The 17,091-nt window shown below is 40.6% G+C and overlaps 1 protein-coding gene across 1 annotated transcript in view; it reads right to left on the bottom strand.

Annotated features, from left to right (window-relative positions):
* The window catches only part of LOC121518820 (rap1 GTPase-activating protein 2-like), a 70,942-nt gene that overhangs the window by 8,198 nt on the left and 45,653 nt on the right, over positions 1-17,091 (bottom strand). Inside the window, exons 5-18 of the mRNA XM_041801459.1 lie at positions 15,482-15,529; positions 13,381-13,413; positions 12,581-12,844; positions 12,362-12,465; positions 9,943-10,021; positions 8,943-8,996; positions 8,771-8,854; positions 7,190-7,290; positions 6,849-6,978; positions 6,412-6,567; positions 4,679-4,750; positions 3,952-4,038; positions 2,928-3,074; positions 1,278-1,382 (exon numbers count right to left, since the gene is read on the bottom strand). Of these exons, the coding sequence (XP_041657393.1) occupies positions 1,278-1,382; positions 2,928-3,074; positions 3,952-4,038; positions 4,679-4,750; positions 6,412-6,567; positions 6,849-6,978; positions 7,190-7,290; positions 8,771-8,854; positions 8,943-8,996; positions 9,943-10,021; positions 12,362-12,465; positions 12,581-12,844; positions 13,381-13,413; positions 15,482-15,529 (1,464 nt within the window). The remainder of the gene's footprint in view (positions 1-1,277; positions 1,383-2,927; positions 3,075-3,951; positions 4,039-4,678; positions 4,751-6,411; positions 6,568-6,848; positions 6,979-7,189; positions 7,291-8,770; positions 8,855-8,942; positions 8,997-9,942; positions 10,022-12,361; positions 12,466-12,580; positions 12,845-13,380; positions 13,414-15,481; positions 15,530-17,091) is intronic.

Raw genomic sequence — 17,091 nt, 5'->3', positions numbered from 1 at the left:
GAGAAGGCGTCTCCACTACTCTAGAGTCCAGTGGCGGTGTGCTTTACACCTCTGCATCCGATGCTTTGCATTGCACTTGGTGATGTATGGCTTGAATGCAACTGTTACCATGGAAACCCATTCATGAAGCTCCCTACCACTGTTCTTGAGCTAATTTGAAGGCCACATGAAGTTTGGAGTTTGGAGGTCTGTAGCCATTGACTCTGCAGAAAGTTGGCCACCTCTGTGCACTATGTGCCTCAGCATCCGCTGACCTCGCTCCGTCATTTTACGTGGCCTACTACTTGGTGGCTGAGTTGCTGTCGTTCCCAATGGCTTCCACTTTGTTCTAATACCACTGACAGTTGACTGTGGAATATTTAGGAGCCAGGAAATTTCACCACTGGACTTGTTGCACAGGTGGCATCCTATCACAGTACCACGCTGGAATTGACTGAGCTCCTGAGAGCGAGCCATTCTTTCACTGATGTTTGTAGAAACAGTCTGCATGCCTAGGTGATGATTTTAAACACCTGTGGACATGGAAGGGACTGGAACACCTGATTTCAGTTATTTGGATGGTTGAGTGAATACTTTTGGCAACATAGTGTATTTGCTGCTTTAAATGACTGGACCAAATCTAACATAGTATTTAAACAAAACTCCAAAACATACAACTCAATTAAAGCACAATTCTTATCTTTACCAGTGTAAAATGGTGTGTTTCTGCATGATGTAACAGCTGCACACACACAGATAATCTGAAGATGAAATACTTCATACATTTGAAGGCCTCATTGCTTCTTCAACTCTCATTCCATTATCCATAGTATCCATTACATTAGCAGCTGTAAGAGATGAACTGTTTCTTAGACAGCACAGCTAAAACACCTGAACAAATTAGAGCAAATAATGACATCAGATCTGAAGGATTACCACCAGAATCAAACCAAGCCTTTATTTAAAACACAGTGTCTCAGAAAGACAAGCAAACATCCTATTTTAATGAAAATAAAAAAAGCAAAACTAGCTATAAAACTAAAAATTTCAACAGGGCCTTAATTTGTACTTTATTAATCTTCAACTTCAAGCTTTTTTAAGACCCCATGAAAACCCTGAACAGCTGATGGTGGTTAAAGAAACATCTTCATCATTTTGGTTCATCGTCTGTTATGTTTGCGACTCCACAGTCTGATAAATATTGCAGGATCCACTCATCTACTGGAGTCAATCAGAAAGACAGTGATAGTTTTACTCTAAGATAAAAACAGTAAACCAGACCAGAGACCTCTGCTCACCTCAGCACTGAAGTGTGCCAGACCTCCACCACTCAGACTCGTGGGAAGACCTGCTCCGCCCCTCGACATCGTCTCCATGGAGACACTCCGCCCTCGCATCGCCCTCTGAAAGACAGAATAAAGTCTGATCTATACTCCAGTCCTTATCCTATGTTTGTACCCTGTAATAATGATGACCTCCAGCCCTGTGATTGGTCTGCTGGGTAGTAATGGGTAATGTTAGTGGGCATACTGGTCCTCATTTATCAAACTGGTATAAACCAGCACAGATTTGGGTGTAAAGATCCTCTTACCACAAAGTCCAGGTGTGATTTATGAAGCATGTGTATCTGGCCAATAGCAGCGTATGAATGACCGAGTGTTGATAAATTCTACTGAAAACAATCATCACTTAAACCATTGGTTCGCAACCTTGGGGTCAGGACCCCCTTTGGGGTAGCGAAACACTGAGAGGAAGTTGCCAGGTGCCTTAAAAAATGCAGAAAGAAATAATGTTTTCCCAACCAAATTTCGTTACTATTATTTGACACTTTTTAAAAATCAATTTCTGCACATTTTTGCCTCTCTTTTACCCGTTTTTGTCACTTTTCCCTCTGCACCAATTTTTCCACGTGTACGAATTTTCATCACTTTTTCCCACCAATTATTGCCAATGTTAACACACTTTTGCCCCTCTAAACCCTTTTTTGTCCACTTGTTTTTGTCACTTCTGTTGTTGCCTCTGTTGACCCATTATTGACACTGTTAACCCTTTATTCTCCTTTCTACACCCATTTTTTACCAGCTTAACCCATTTCTGCAAGTTTCTGCCTCAGTCAACACCCATTTTTGCCAGTTTAAACATATTTTTGCACTTCTAAATCCCATTCCATTGAATTTTCCACCAATTTATACCACTTTTAACCTATTTCTGCCACTATTAAATCCCCTTTAATCATTTCTTGTCCAGTTTTGCCACTTTAACCCATTTTTGCCATTACTTGCTTATTTTTTGACACTTTTATCCAATTCTTTCCATTTCTAATAAATTTCTGCTACTTTTAAAATCCCATTTCACCACCTTTTCCACACACTTTTTGGCCATTTTAGCCCATTTAAATACATTTTTAAGAAAGGGATTTACATTTTTTAAATGGCTATATACTACGACACAAATGAATCATAAAAAATGATATTTGTTGCTTTGATGAGAGTGGTTATTGTTCAGGTAAAATATAAAATATGGTTATTACAGCTTAACTTTATAATTGACTGTGATTGTTCTGACCTCCATGGTCCCCAGTCTGTCTGGGTCTCAGACAGCTCTCCCCTTATCCCCTCTTTTGGGCGGCCTTGTCTGCACATGACTATTCTTGAAAGTACAGAGCTGTTCAGCCACCTTCAGGTACAGTAGGGGTCCCCGGTTTCTGGCACCTTTATTTTTGGGGTCACAGGCTGAAAAGGTTGAGAACCACTGACCTAAACAACAGGTATCCAGGAATTATTATTATTATTAAAGGGACATTCCAGTATTTTTAAAGCTGTGTTGTATGTGCTATGTAGCAGTGGCAGTGGCATTAGCCTCCAGAGATTTCGCTGAGTTATCACTAGAAACAGAACAAAAATGCATCTTAAACGCTCTAAACTGAACTCTTAACATTGATCACAGACCTTGATGGACTCCAGTAAACCTCCGTGGGCATGTCCATTCTCAGCTCGCCCCTCCTCCTCCAGACCTGATGTCAATCCCAGCATGCTTTGCGAGCGTCTCTGCAGCTCATCGTGGAGGCTGTCCAGCAGAGCAGCCCTGGTACGCTCCTAAAAACACACAAACACACACACACACCTGTAATCCAGGGGCACATAAAGATGGGAAACATGAGAGGACCGGACACTGAGCTCTGAGGAACACCTGAATAAAATCACATAGTTATCAAACTCAATCAGTGAAATAAAACCTTTCAGATTAGAAAACCAGGTCTCCAGTTTTGAAAGGTCACATATTTTACCCTTTAAGACAAGTTTATATCGGTCTCAGAGGTCCCCAAAACATGCCTGTGAAGTTCGTTGATGAAAAATCACTCCAGTACTGGACTGTCTAAAAACCCCTCTGTTTTAGCCCTGCACAAATGTTAATGAGCTGTCTGACTCCGCCCCTGACCACACCCCTCTCAGAAAATGAACTTTACTTAATGGATACGGCTCTCCTGATCGTCCTTGCAGCTGCCAGCTGGTTCAAGAGAGCAGGGCGGGGGAGGGCCAACCAAACCTGGGGGGGGGCTAACTCCCCACATGACATCATGAGGGGAAAATATGAGAACGGTTTGTTTCAGCACACATTTTCTGAAATGTGGAGAAAGAGAGGAGGGAAGGGGAAGGGGCCAGAAAAGCCTGAAAAAGTGCATTTTTCATAAAATCTGACCTTTACTATAGTATGATACCATGTAATTTAAAGATACAACATGCCAAATTTAGCAACTGCGATGTCTACGTTATTCTAAAATGACTACTCCTCTGTTAAACAGAAATAGCTGAGTTCTCGCGTGAGTTCAAATAATCACACTATTCATATTAAAGTCAGAGAAATTGTTCATTTTCATGGTTGTAAGAACATCTCATTGGCAGCCACCGTTACAGACATCACCTTTACCGCTGCTGAGGAAAAACTTGGGACGGTCTTTTCTAGAGATTTTACCTCTAGTCGGGCGAAGCGGTCACTCTTGTAGCAGGCCAGTTCTGCGTTGATGAGTTTAGTGAGAAGAAACTCTCTGAATTCAGGACCCTGAAGACACAAAGACACCCAGTGAACTTTTAGACTGTTAACATTCATCACAGAGATATTTTAGAGCAAACTGTACTAGTGTTAATTCTGTCGACTAAAACTCTGACTAAAGCTATTCATCAACAGCCTTTTTTTTATGACAAAAACCAGACTAAGACTAACAAAAATAGATCTGAGATGACTAAAACTGACAGAAACTAAGTTTAGTTTTCGGCAACATGACTAAGACTACACTAAAATGTAATGTAGTTTTTGTTGGACATTCAAAATCTGTGATATTTCTCCACTGTGGGTAAATCTGCCAAAAAACAGCTGTATCTATTCTTCCTCACAGCTGTAGAAAGCAGGGACCCCAGATTTGGCAAAGAACACACTACCATGATTTGGTACCAGATTTAGGCAAAAAAATAAATGCTTGGACTAAAAGTAAAGACAAAAATGTGAGGACTTTTACGGACTAAAACTAGACTCAAATGTTTTGAGTTTTCGTTGACTAAATTAGACAAGAACTAAAAGGATAGAAATGACTATAATGTGACTAAAACTAAAATGCATTTAATTTAAAGACTAAACAAAGACTAAAATTAAAAATAGCTGCCAAAATTAACACTGAACTGTACAAACGTTCTCCTTCTCTCACCTTCTGAAACACAGCTGGATTTGGAAGAGGCGGGCCAAACGAAGGCACATCTTCTCGTGCTGTGACGGACACCTGTCGATCCAAACAGGAAGTACTGTCACAACAATAAAGAGCCATTTCAACAATAATAAACAAATCAACTGTTTACATAGCAGAGACAAATCTGGAGGGTTTCAGCAGAGAAAGTTTGCTTAGAGAAAGACCAACATCAAAGGGAAACAGGAAATGATGTCAAAGTTAAGCTCAAACACTTTCAGAGCAGAAAGCAGAAGCAGATTTTAACACCGGTGTAGGTACCAGATCTGTCCTGGGGGCCTGTGCCTGCTGATGACGTGGCACATTGTGATTGGCTGTGATGACGTAGTGCATTTTTATTGGCTGGAAACTCACACTGTCTGATAGCAAGCCCGTTAGCTTTCTACAACACTAATGTTGAAAGCTAACTTCAAAGTTGTATGTATGTTGGTGATGCTGAGGGTATGAGAAACTTAATTTTGAGTAATATATTTTAATTCTGCAACATTTACTGTGTCTGAAATGGTCATGACTCGCTGTTTGCTTTTGCTGTTTATCAGAAGGACGATCTGTGATTGATGTCTTAAACAATAGTTTAACAAGTGAGAGAGAAGCCAATCATTCATTTTTGAAAAGCAAAAAAGTTACAAATTAAAAGGTTTTTTTTTTTTTTTACCTGTATAAACCTACAGTGGTTAACAAATTTATTAGACCACCTGTCATAAAAATGAGAAAACATAAATATTTGAGAAATCTTTCAAAAACATCTTTAAAACTAAAAACTAGAACTAAAAATGTTTTACCATTTTGAACAGGAATGAGGAATTTCAAACTGAATTCCCCTTTTTATACCCAAATTTGAGCCGGCTCACTGGGCTTCTCTGAGAAGTCAGAAATGAATCAAGCATAACATTCAACCACTAAAACTCATTTTTCTGTTTAGGAATGCAAGTAAATAACTATAATTTGACATATTAATCAAGAAATATTAATGTGCTTTACTATTTTTCTGTTTTTTGTAAATCAGTAAATTTGAAAATTCATGGATAACAATAATAATTCTATTTTAGCATTAAAAATATCATTTGGGTTAAAGAGCTTCTACATATTGGTGTATTAACCATGGCAGAAACATCAAAAATGATTTTGGTAATTACCAATGCTGTTAATTTAGGGCAGCTGTGGCAGAAACCTGACTGTGGTTAGGGTTAGGGTGGTCTAATACATTCGTTATGCACTGTATGTGCTTTTCTTATGTGTTTGTTTGTCCCTTAGTTCAATCAGTTTTTCTGTTTAGAATCCAAACATCAACAGTTTTTGGCGTGTTCTTATGTCTTCTTGATTTATTGGTAGCCAGGAATACTAATCAGTGACGAATGATTTACCAACATTCATGCAATTAATTTTTCTTTTTTTATTTGGGTGGTGGTTTCTCTTGAGGAGGACCTGGTGGGCCCTGATGCCTGACCAGTTGAGAACCACTGTGCTAAACCAATGAAACCCTTTATTAAGCTTCATTTTTGCCGTTAGTACAGAGTAAAGGTGGGCAGAGACAGAATAAGAGACCTAGACAAGGGTATGGAGCCACAGGTTGGACCCACCCCTGCTATCCTGCCTGGGTACATGGGTCATACCTTGACCTCTAACCTGTGCCCCCCCTATAGAAGCATGGTAGAACACGTTGTCAGGTCCAGGTCCAGGTCCACTATGAGCTCTACCTTGTAGGAGGTGCAGTCAGAACACGGATCCTCCACCTGCACTAAGATGAAGGCGTGCAGGAAGTTGGAGGCGATCATGTCAGGGACGAAGGGTGTGGCCTCTTCCTGGAACACCACCGCCACGATGTCATTTCCTATGTGACGTTTTCTCTGGAGCTACAGGAGGAGAGAGTTTTCAGTACTGAGCCTTTTCATCAGAGTTAGACATCCAGACGTCTTTATTATTCATTTATATAAGCCTCTTCTTAACCATGTTTTCAGTTTGTTATTTTCATGTTTGCATGCTCTTTTTGTTCTTATCTCCTCTGATTCATGCTGTGTTTAAGCTGGCACAGCCCTTTGTCCCCCTTGTGGTTGTTTTATTGCATTAATACTTGATTCTAGTCTAGAATCTGATCAGTCCTGTCTGGTGTTTACTGCTGTGTCATGGCGCCCACCTGCTGTGCGTCCCCCTCAGTGAAGGGCAGTTTAGTGGAGACGTGGAACATGATCTCCTGCTCTCTGTGGACCGTGTAGACCGACTGAGACCCCGTTTGACCGTGAGACACATCCAGACCGCCCCGAAACCTGCAGAGGAAGAGGATGGGTCCTTATATACCTGACATTTATTAACCTTTTTAATTTCAGTCAGCTGTGCCGGCCTCTCCCTGCTCCCGCTGGACTTCTCTCCATTAAAACCTCATTAGGAGTCAGCTATCATCAGCTCCTTACTTTAACTCATTAACTTTCACTAGGACATTCAGACTGAGCAGAAGTCTTGTGCCATGTTGTCTCTCACCCCTTGAAGTCCTGCAGATCCACGGTGTCTCCCAGCAGCTGCAGGAACTCTGTGAACGCCGGCGTCTCCTCGTTGTTCCTGAACAGCTCCTCCTCAGACACCTGATGGACAATGAGAACCCTTCATATAACACCTACCAACAAAACATGTTTACAGCTTTCATGCTGATGGTATTCAGCATAGAACAAAACCATACGATATTACACAATACATTATGATAGGGTATGATTTATTCTGATAGAAAACAATACAATAGGGCAGGGGTTCTCAACGTTGGGGTCGGGACCCCACAGGGGGTTGCAAGACACTGAGAGGGGGTCTCCATATGCCTTCAAGAAACTAGGAATATTTTTTTTAATTACACTGTTTCCACTTTACACCAATTTTGCCAAATTTTAACCTGTTTTCATCACTTTTTACCACCAATTTGACCAACTTTAACCCATTTTTGCAACTTAAAACCCATTTCTTGTCAATTTTAAACCCTTTCCACCACTTTTTTCTGCCTGTTTTTGCCACTTCTAAACCAAATATTACCACTCTGCCTATTGTTGGCTCTGTTGGGCCATTATTGCCACTTTTAACCCCTTTTACCACCTTCTAAGCGACATTTCACTATTTGATATGCCCATTTTTGCCAGTTTACGACTTTTTCTGCCTCAGCTAACCCTTTTTTGCCAGTTTCTATCCATTTTTATCCTATTTCATCAAATTTCCACCTATTTTTGCCCCTTAAACACCATTTCAGCCACTTTTGAATCCATTTTTTTTACTACTTAATATGCTATTTTTGCCACTTTTATCTCATTTTTGGCACTTCTAACCCATTTCTGCTACTTTTACAATCTAATTTCACCACCTTTCCCACCATTTTTTGCCATTATTAACCCATTTTAGCGATTTTTTTTAACATATTGTACTTCTGTTTTTTTTCTTTTTTTTAAAGATCATTTTAAAGAGTGCTTACTTACTACACAAATGAATTAAAATGTGTTTCTTTGATAAGAGTGGTTATTATTCAGGTGAAATATAAAATACCACAGCTTAATTTTACAATGGACCACGATTTTGCTGGCCCCCAGTTTGGCTGGGCCCCAAAAAGCTCTCCCATTTCCCCCCCTTATGGGCGGTCTTGTCTCCACATGACTATTCTAGAATGTTCATGGCTGTTCAACCACCTTCAGGTACAGTGGGGGGGTCCTCGGTCTCTGGCCCTTTTATTTTGGGGGTCACGGCTGAAAAGGTTGAGAACTACTGCAACAGGGTACAGTGTGATATTAACACATTTTCTGAAAGGTGGAAAAAGAGAGAGCGAGGGGAGGGAATGGATTTTTCTGATTAGTAAGGGGATTGTGAACAGGCCAACATATTTTGTTAGAAAAGCCTGAAAAAGTGTATTTTGCATAATATTTGACCTTTAACCCTTCTAAAATAAAACCCAAACCACAGATCCAGCATCTCTATGCACTTATGATTGTGGGTGTCAGCAGAGTAGCCATCAAACAGGCCTGATATTGCTTCACTAGCATCATATCAAGGTTGGCTTCACAACAATTTATGAGAAATCCACCACTCGGTTACCTGTCCAAATCTCTGGAAAATCACTCCAAACTTGAAGGTGTTGTTGACTTCATGTTCGTCGTAGTTTATGATCAGCTGAGACGCCTGATGACCGAGAGATAAACAGGTTTAATAAATATGATAAAACATGAAGTCTCTGCTGTTAGAAATATTTGGAGGTGTTTGAGCTAACCTTTGGATAGAGGACAGGACTGAAACGTAGACCTGCAGCTTCGTCACACAGCAGCTTCAGTAGAAAACACACAAACATGTACTTCTGTTATCACGGCTGACTCAAGGATTTACTATTTATGGACTTCTTTTCTTTAATGGTCTCCACAGTAAAGACATGTATCATTGTGGAGTTTGACTGAATATTTAATAAACACATCCACATGTTTGGAACACACGAATTATGGATATTTTCTTAGGAAAATGAAGCTCAGTGTTAGTTCGTGCAGGACATGGCTGGGGATGGGGATCGTTAATTTATACTGATATTGATCCCAGTCCTTATCGATATCACTACTTTTCTAAAGCTTGATGGAGAGACGAAATGAGGACAAATATTTACACTCAAAGTGGTCTATGCTGAGTAGTGTTAGAGTTAAAAGACTCACTCTGTCACATCTATTGTATATGCCTCAAATACAAACACATTCTTCATATTCACAACTGTATTTATTGAAGTTTCTCGTCAAAAATGTTCCCATTTTTATGTGACATTTAAACGTATCATAGCATATACAGTCATGGACAAAAGTATTGGCGTATTGGCGTATTATTATTAAAAGTATTACTTGATTGTGTTCAGTACACATTGTCATAAATGCATCTACCCATACGGGGGTTTTCACTCATTCACTCCCTGAAAATCAAAGCCTGCTGCTGACTAAACCAGAGAGCGTTTTCAGAGCAGAGCCTTCTCTCGAGTAAAACTGTAGATCCATTTACAATAAATCAGTCAAATATATGATGAGTTTCTGAGTTTAGTCAATTTAAGGATGCATGTCCACTTAGGGCTTCTGTATAAAGGGCTTATCATATAAGAAAAACTCCAATACAGTACTTGGACATGTATATCTGTTTACACCACAGCGATCAAATTCCTCTGCATTTTCTCAAAGGCACAAAAGCATTGGCAAAGTTTAAGACCCAAACTAGATTTGTGTTTGTGTTTGTTGATTGTGTACCTTGGCGAGCTCAGGAACACTGGGGATCTCCGGTAGCTCTGTGAGGGACAATCTGTGGTAGACGCTTTTCACACGAGACCTGAAAGGGACAAAAATAAAAGTCACTCCGGGAAGCTGGATGTGGTCAGGAGAGTTAAAGCGTCACTCCCAACTCCAAAAGGAGACAAACGGGTTTTATATGAATTAAAAATGGACCTGCATGACTCTAATTATGAATATCAGCCTTGGTTTCTGCCTGTTCAGCATGAGTCTGGTCTGGCCCACCAACCCCCATATGCAGACCAGGCTCAGGAACCCCTCATCTGTGGGGGGTCTCCCTTTGGGCTTTTTTCTTATAACACACACAATGGCCAAACAGAGACCACTCCGGAGTGTCACACATCCGTAGATTACGGACGAAGCTGTTTATTTTTGGATCTGTTAGATCCGTTTCATCCATGATCAAATGATAAGTGTGCAGTGTCCACTTTCTCTGACTCTCCTCTCTCCTGCTGACATTCACACACACACACACACACACCCTGCACAGAAACCCCTCTAACAGCTCTCCTGTAAATCCACTCGTCACTGTAATATAACAAAGTACGGTCTAGCTGATTGACTGACACTTGAATCAGTTACAGCTCATCTTTCATCCTGATGCTGACCCTTAGAGCTCACAGCTATTTTTTATCCATTGTGTCTCTCCTGGACTTTTTGACTTAAAAAGCTTGTAAAACATGAACCCTGTGATGCACAGTCAAGATCTAAACATCCTTTTTTTCAGGACAACCTGGGCTTTAAGAATATTTTTACGACAGTAGTATCATTTGTATTTTAAAAAAGCTATAGGACTCTAAAGACAAAAGAAAAAAACAAATTGGAATTTAAAACTCAAAGATGTTTATTGAGGTTTTTAATATTTTATCCCATTTTCTCCTTTCTTTGTATTCTTCTATTTAGTCTGTCAAACTTGTTACTACTACTTGTTGTATTCTTTTATTTTAAATCAATTATTATTTATCTTTTTATTGTTTTTCACTGATGAACTTTGATGTTTTTGTGAAGCACTAACGTTGGTTTTGATAAGTGCTATATAAATAAATGTTACTATTATTATAACTCAAACATTTTTTACTGAATGACAGTTGTCTCTGTACAGACTTGTTCCCCCCCTCTCTTGGGGACAAAACGGTGAAAAATTAAACATCCTGTGACTAACAGTTTTCAAAAAATCTACATATATACAAAAAAAGTCAATTCCTCAAAGCTGTAGACCCAATAGCATGCTACTGATCAACAGCCCCTCCCACAATGCATTGTGGGTAAACAATATGGCGATGCCCATGGCTTAAAGCCAAAATAAAGGATCAAAAATGGATTGAAAATGGATAAAAAGGCGCTTGTTATCAGACAACGTTGATTTAATCTTTAAAGACCCAAAAGTCACCAAAATCTGGGCTCGCTAGAACGAGGGTTGCTAATGAACAACAAGGTCAGTTTCCAGAGGAAAAGAGTACGTGTCTAAGTCGGCCAAGTTCTGTACTCACTAGAAAATGTTCTGTAAGAGCTACAGATGCATGGAGGACATAATTAGAAAGGCACAACGGAGAGATTTCGTTAGAAAAAATTAGTTGGTGTCTACAACTTATGGTTCAAAAGTTACCAAGCAGTTTACAAAGGGGTGTGCCTGTGGCATGGATCTGCACCACAAGAGCTCTAAGGGTTAAATTCATTTCTATTCTCACTAATCTACACTCAGTACCCCATCATGACAAAACAGGATTTAGACTTTTTTTTTTTTGCAAATGTATTAAAAATAAAAACTGAACTATGACCCTGATGTCAGTATTCAGATGTAAATGTAGCTCAGGTTCCTCCATGTCTCTGGTCTTTGCTGAGATGTTTCTACACCTTGACTGGAGTTCACCTGTGCTAAATTAACCTGATTGGACATGATTCTAAAGGCCACACCTCTCTGTAGAAGGCCTCACAGCTGACAACAATATCAGAGCAGAAACCAAGGGTCAAAGGTCAAAGGAGCTGCAGAGCTGCAGAGCTCAGAGACAGGATTGTTGACAGGCACAGATCTGGGAAAGGCTACAGAAACATTTCTGCTGCTCTGAAGGTTCCAGAGAGAACAGTGGCCTCCAGAATTTTCTAGAAGAAGAAGTCTGGACCAACCAGGATTCTTCTAGAGCTGGTCACCATCGGGGGAGAAGGACCCTTGACCAAGAACCTGATGGTCACTCTGACTGAACTCCAGAGATCCTGTGTGGAGCTGCATAAAATCTATAAATGAAACCTGATCTTTCCAAATAATCCTCCTCCTGTTTCTGATAGAGAGCTGATGTTGCAGAAACCGTTGGACACAGCTTGCTGAGCTTTAGTCTGTACATGTTTGGTCTGGGTTCTGTCTGCATCACTGAGGCGTGAGTACCTGATGATGACGTGGAGCGACTCATGCTCCTTCTCCTCCTCGTGTCTCACAGACAGCAGGAGGTTTCCCTGACTGCTGGCCGAGCAGGAGAAGTTTAAATGTTCCTAAAAGAGAGAGGGAGAGAAAATAAATCACATTTATTCCAATGAAAATCTATCAGAAAGAACTGAAAATATTAAAGAAAAATCTTTGTTGAAAACATTTAATAGTTCCTCTCACCCTGCCCAAGAAGTGCTTCCTGTATGCCCGAGCAGCCTCGTTGATCTCTTCCAGCCGGTACCCATAATCCCCCGGGGGTCTGCCTTCTTCTTCTATCTCTGGTAACACCCTCCTCTCCTCCTCCCTCTCCTCTCTCTCCTCATCCTCTGTCTGCAGGGATGAGGGGGGAGGGGCCAGAGGAGGAGGAGCCTCAGGATCCTCGATCCAGTAACCTCCGAACTGAGGCAGGATGACCTGAGGGTACGGACCCCCCCTCTCTAAAACCTGGAGAGCACATAAAGACAAAGCAAATATGCCGAGAGATGTGTTTCTGATGAAGACGTTACCATGGAAACACGGTAAAAAAAATAAGAAGGGCTGTCAAACAAGATTGTAAACCAAGATTAATCTGCTCTAAAGGTTTATAAAAGGGCACCAATAGCCTGGCTGTGTTTGCCCACTCTCTTTAAAGAGACTCTTGTCCTGGGTTCAGATCCAGCCTGAGGCTCCTGTCCTGCATGTGAATCCCCGACTCTCCCCGACTCTCTCCCCAGTCCCAACCTCTGAATAAATCAATCAGGATTATCCAACAGATAAATAAATAAAGACTTCCATTAAGAGGACAGGATCAATAGAGTCCACCCTGCTACTATGGAGGATTTTATCATTTTAAAAAGTAACCTCACAAAATCCCTGGATCGTCCAGACTCCATGGATACACCTCACAACGCTCCCCTCTCTTATTTCTCCTCTTCTCGTGTGCTTATCTTTGCTTTCTCTTCTGGAGTATGTTTCTATGTTTAAGCTCTGATTGTACTAACCTCTTCAATCCTCGGATAAGGAATGTAGTCATCCTGAAAGAGAAGACGCAACAGTTACACACACGACTGAACACACACCACCATGATGCTGACAAACGTCCTGATGAATGATCAGCGTGAGGGATGAGGGTGACAGATGGATATGACACATTCAGTGACTTTTATTCCACCAATCATGATCAACGATGAGTTTGTTTGTCCTCAGAGAAGAACTGAGAGCCACCAGCATGCGTCTGTTCACGTCTAACATTCACGCTTAATCCACTCACAAACGTACGACTGTGCCGTGTGAGCACGTCTGGTGATGTTTTAGTATTTTTGGATTTTCATTTAAAGGGTAGCATCAACAGATCATTTAATCAGGCTTTAGAAAATGCCTTTAGGAAGGTCAATGCAAGCCTGGATCTTTAAGCTTATCTCTTACTGAGCTTTCAAGGCCAAATATGCAACAATATGAATATAAACTGGGGATGACTACCACTAAAAGTCATGCTTTAATGCTGAACCTTGACTGTTAATCAATCAATGATGGGTTGTTAGTCCTCAAAGATCTCAGAGACACCAGCATGGATCACCTGAGAACACCTGTGTCTGGAAGATCCAGTCACTTATTAATCAATATTCACAGCTACCATTACACCATGAAGGCAAAAGAACACTCAGAGAAAAGGTTATTGAAAAGTCGAAGTCGGAGGATGAGTCAGAAACATCTCCAAGTCTCTGAACATCCCCCAGAGTTCAGTTAAATCCATCATGAAGAAATGAAGGAATATGTCACATGTGTAAATCTGCCTAGATCAGACCGTCCTCACAAACTGAGTGGGCGTGCAAGAAGGAGACTAGTGAGAGAGGACACCAAGACACCTATGACTACTCTGAAGGAGCTCCAAGCTTCAGCAGCTGAGATGGAGAGACTCTGCAGACAACAACTGTTGGCCGGGTTCTTCACCAGTCAGAGCTTTATGGGAGAGTGGCAAAGAGAAAGACACTGTTGAAGAAAACTCAGATTCAATCTGGACTAGAGTTCACCAGAAGGACTGTGGGAGACTCCATGGTCAAGAGGAAGAAAGGTCTTTGGTCTGATGAGACCAGAATGGAGCTTTGAGACCATCAGACAAGACGCCAAACACTGACATCACCACAAACACACCATCCCCACTGTGGAGCACGCTGGTGGCAGCATCATGCTGTGGGGATGCTTCTCAGCAGCATCATGCTGTGGGGATGCTTCTCAGCAGCATCATGCTGTGGGGATGCTTCTCAGCAGCCAGCCCTGAAAGGCTTGTAAAGGTAGAGGGTAAAATGAATCCTGGAGGACAATCTTATTCAGTCTGACAGAGAACTACAACTTAGATAGGATTTATTTTCCAGTCAGACAATGAGCCGAAGCATCCAGAGAAAGCTACACAGAAATGGTTTAAAAACAACAAGGGGAATGTTCTGGAGTGGCCGAGACAAAGCCCAGACCTCAGTCCAACAGAAGATTAGTGTCTGGACTTTAAAGGGCTGTTCCCACCTGATCCCTGATCAACCTGACAGAGCTGGAGCAGTTTCTCAAAAAGAATGGAGTAAAATTCCAGAGTCCAGATGTTTGACCCTGACTGAGACCTATCCACACAGACTCAGAGCTGAGACTGCAGACAGAGGAGACTCTACTAAAGACTGATTAGAAGGAGGAATTTTATGCAGTCTCTTATTTTAAATTACAGATTTTTATTTAATGGCATTACTTTGTCGAAATCTGTTTTCACTTTGACATTAAAGAGGATTTTTTCAGTCTAAAAAGTGAAATCATATCAACCATGAATGCTTTTTTGATCATACTGTTACTCTTTTTAAAGTGGAGGTGTGTTGGCTCACGCTGAAGTGCTGAATCATTTCTGACACACAACCAAAGCTCATAATCGTTCTGTGCTCACAGTGTGTAAATCAAATCAGGATGAATCGTTGACAAATGTCGATAAAGTTTTGGCTGAAAGCTCCTGCAGACGTTTGGAGTCTGATCTATGCGAGGCACTGGTTCTGCTCGTTTGCACAGATGAATGAAATGACAACAACGTGGACTGGACAGACATGAGGACCGACAGATGGACGCACGTGCCTTCTGTCTCTGAGGGATCGTCTTCATCTCAGCAGCTTCTGGAACCTGCTGTGATCATGTTGGGAAGAGAAGACAGTCAGCAGATTATCTGAGGCTTTCTGCTGGTTTTAACTGCAGACATAAATCCTTAAAAACGCCTCACAGAACCTGAGATTTACACCAGAACCAAACCAGAGGAAATCAAGGACCTTTAAAGGACTAGTTTACCTGGAGGATGATCCACATTCAAAGCTAAAAAGAGTCAGGGTCTGTCTTAACATGAACTTACACCAAGAGATTTTCAAAGTTCCCAGAGAAGTCTGAATAAAATCATGACAGCTTTACTCATGATGGGGTATTCTCTCCCTGGTTGTTTGGTGTGGGGTGATCCTAAAACTCAGTTTTAACCCATAAGGACCCACCATAACACATGACCTTTAAATGTCCTGTAAAAGACCCTACAGAGCTTTTCTCTTGATCTTAACTCAGTGATACTCAACGTGTGGCTCTTTGGTGATGATTTGTGGCTCTTTCATATCTTAATTTGAAATATTATTTCCCCAGAAAACATTAAAAAAGGGAAACTTTTTTTACCGTTTTGCCACTTTTCATCCATTAAAGCTACCTTTTGCCATTAATTACCACTTTTTTCTACCTTTTTTGCCCATTTTTTAAACTTTTTTTTGCAACTTTTTACCAATTTTTTTTACAAAAAAAATCAGTTTTTTTTTTCTCCCCATTTTCACCCACTTAATTTACCTTTGCCATTACGTACCACTTGTTTCCTATTTTTTGCCCATTTTTGCCACTCTTGACTGCTTTTTGCCCATTTTAGTCACTTTTCCCTCATGGTTTTGCCATGTTTTGCACTTTTGGACCATTTATTTCTACCTGTAACTCATTTTTTTTTGTCACTTCTCACCCATTTTGCTTCTTTCTGTCCCCTTTCCTCCCTATTTTCACCCATTTCCCCCATTTTTGACCATTTTTGCCACCTTTGACTTATTGTTACTGCTACTTCAAGATTCAAGATTAGATTGTGGCTCTTGCAAAGGTTTTTTTCTTTTTTTTACAATTTGGCTCTTTGGTTGAGTTGCATTGAGTAACACTGTTTCAGCTAATAAAGGGCCTGATTGAAACACATTCTGATGTGGACATGTGACTGGTTGAGTCAATTAAAATTGGAAAAAGAAATAGGTGTAGAAAAAAGTGGCATAACTTGGGAAAGCAGTGGTGACACATTTATTATAGAACTGCATCAAGGAGAAACAATAAGAAGAAAATAGCGAAAAGTGGTTAAAAAGTGCAAAAATGGCTAGAAATGGACCAAAATGGGTTAAAGAGGTAAAATTGGTCAAAAACAGGGCAAAAACAGGTTAAAAGAGCCAGATAAATTTGTAAAAACAGGTCAAAGACTGGCAAAAATGAGTTAAAAGTGGAAAAAATGGCTACGTAGTTGCAGAATTTTTTTTAAATAGGCAAAAATGGGAAAGAGTGGCAAAAATAGGTTATAGTAATGCAAAAATAGTGCAAAAATGGGATGAAAATGTTGAAAAGCTGTTAAAAAGTGGTACAAAAAGTTGCAAAAATGGACGCAATTCCAACGTATGTAGGTGGACTGGGTGTCTTGC

The sequence above is a fragment of the Cheilinus undulatus genome, linkage group 12 (genome assembly GCF_018320785.1).
Source record: "Cheilinus undulatus linkage group 12, ASM1832078v1, whole genome shotgun sequence".
In the NCBI taxonomy this organism is placed as follows: Eukaryota; Metazoa; Chordata; class Actinopteri; order Labriformes; family Labridae; genus Cheilinus; species Cheilinus undulatus.
This window is presented reverse-complemented; position numbering and strand designations above follow the sequence as displayed.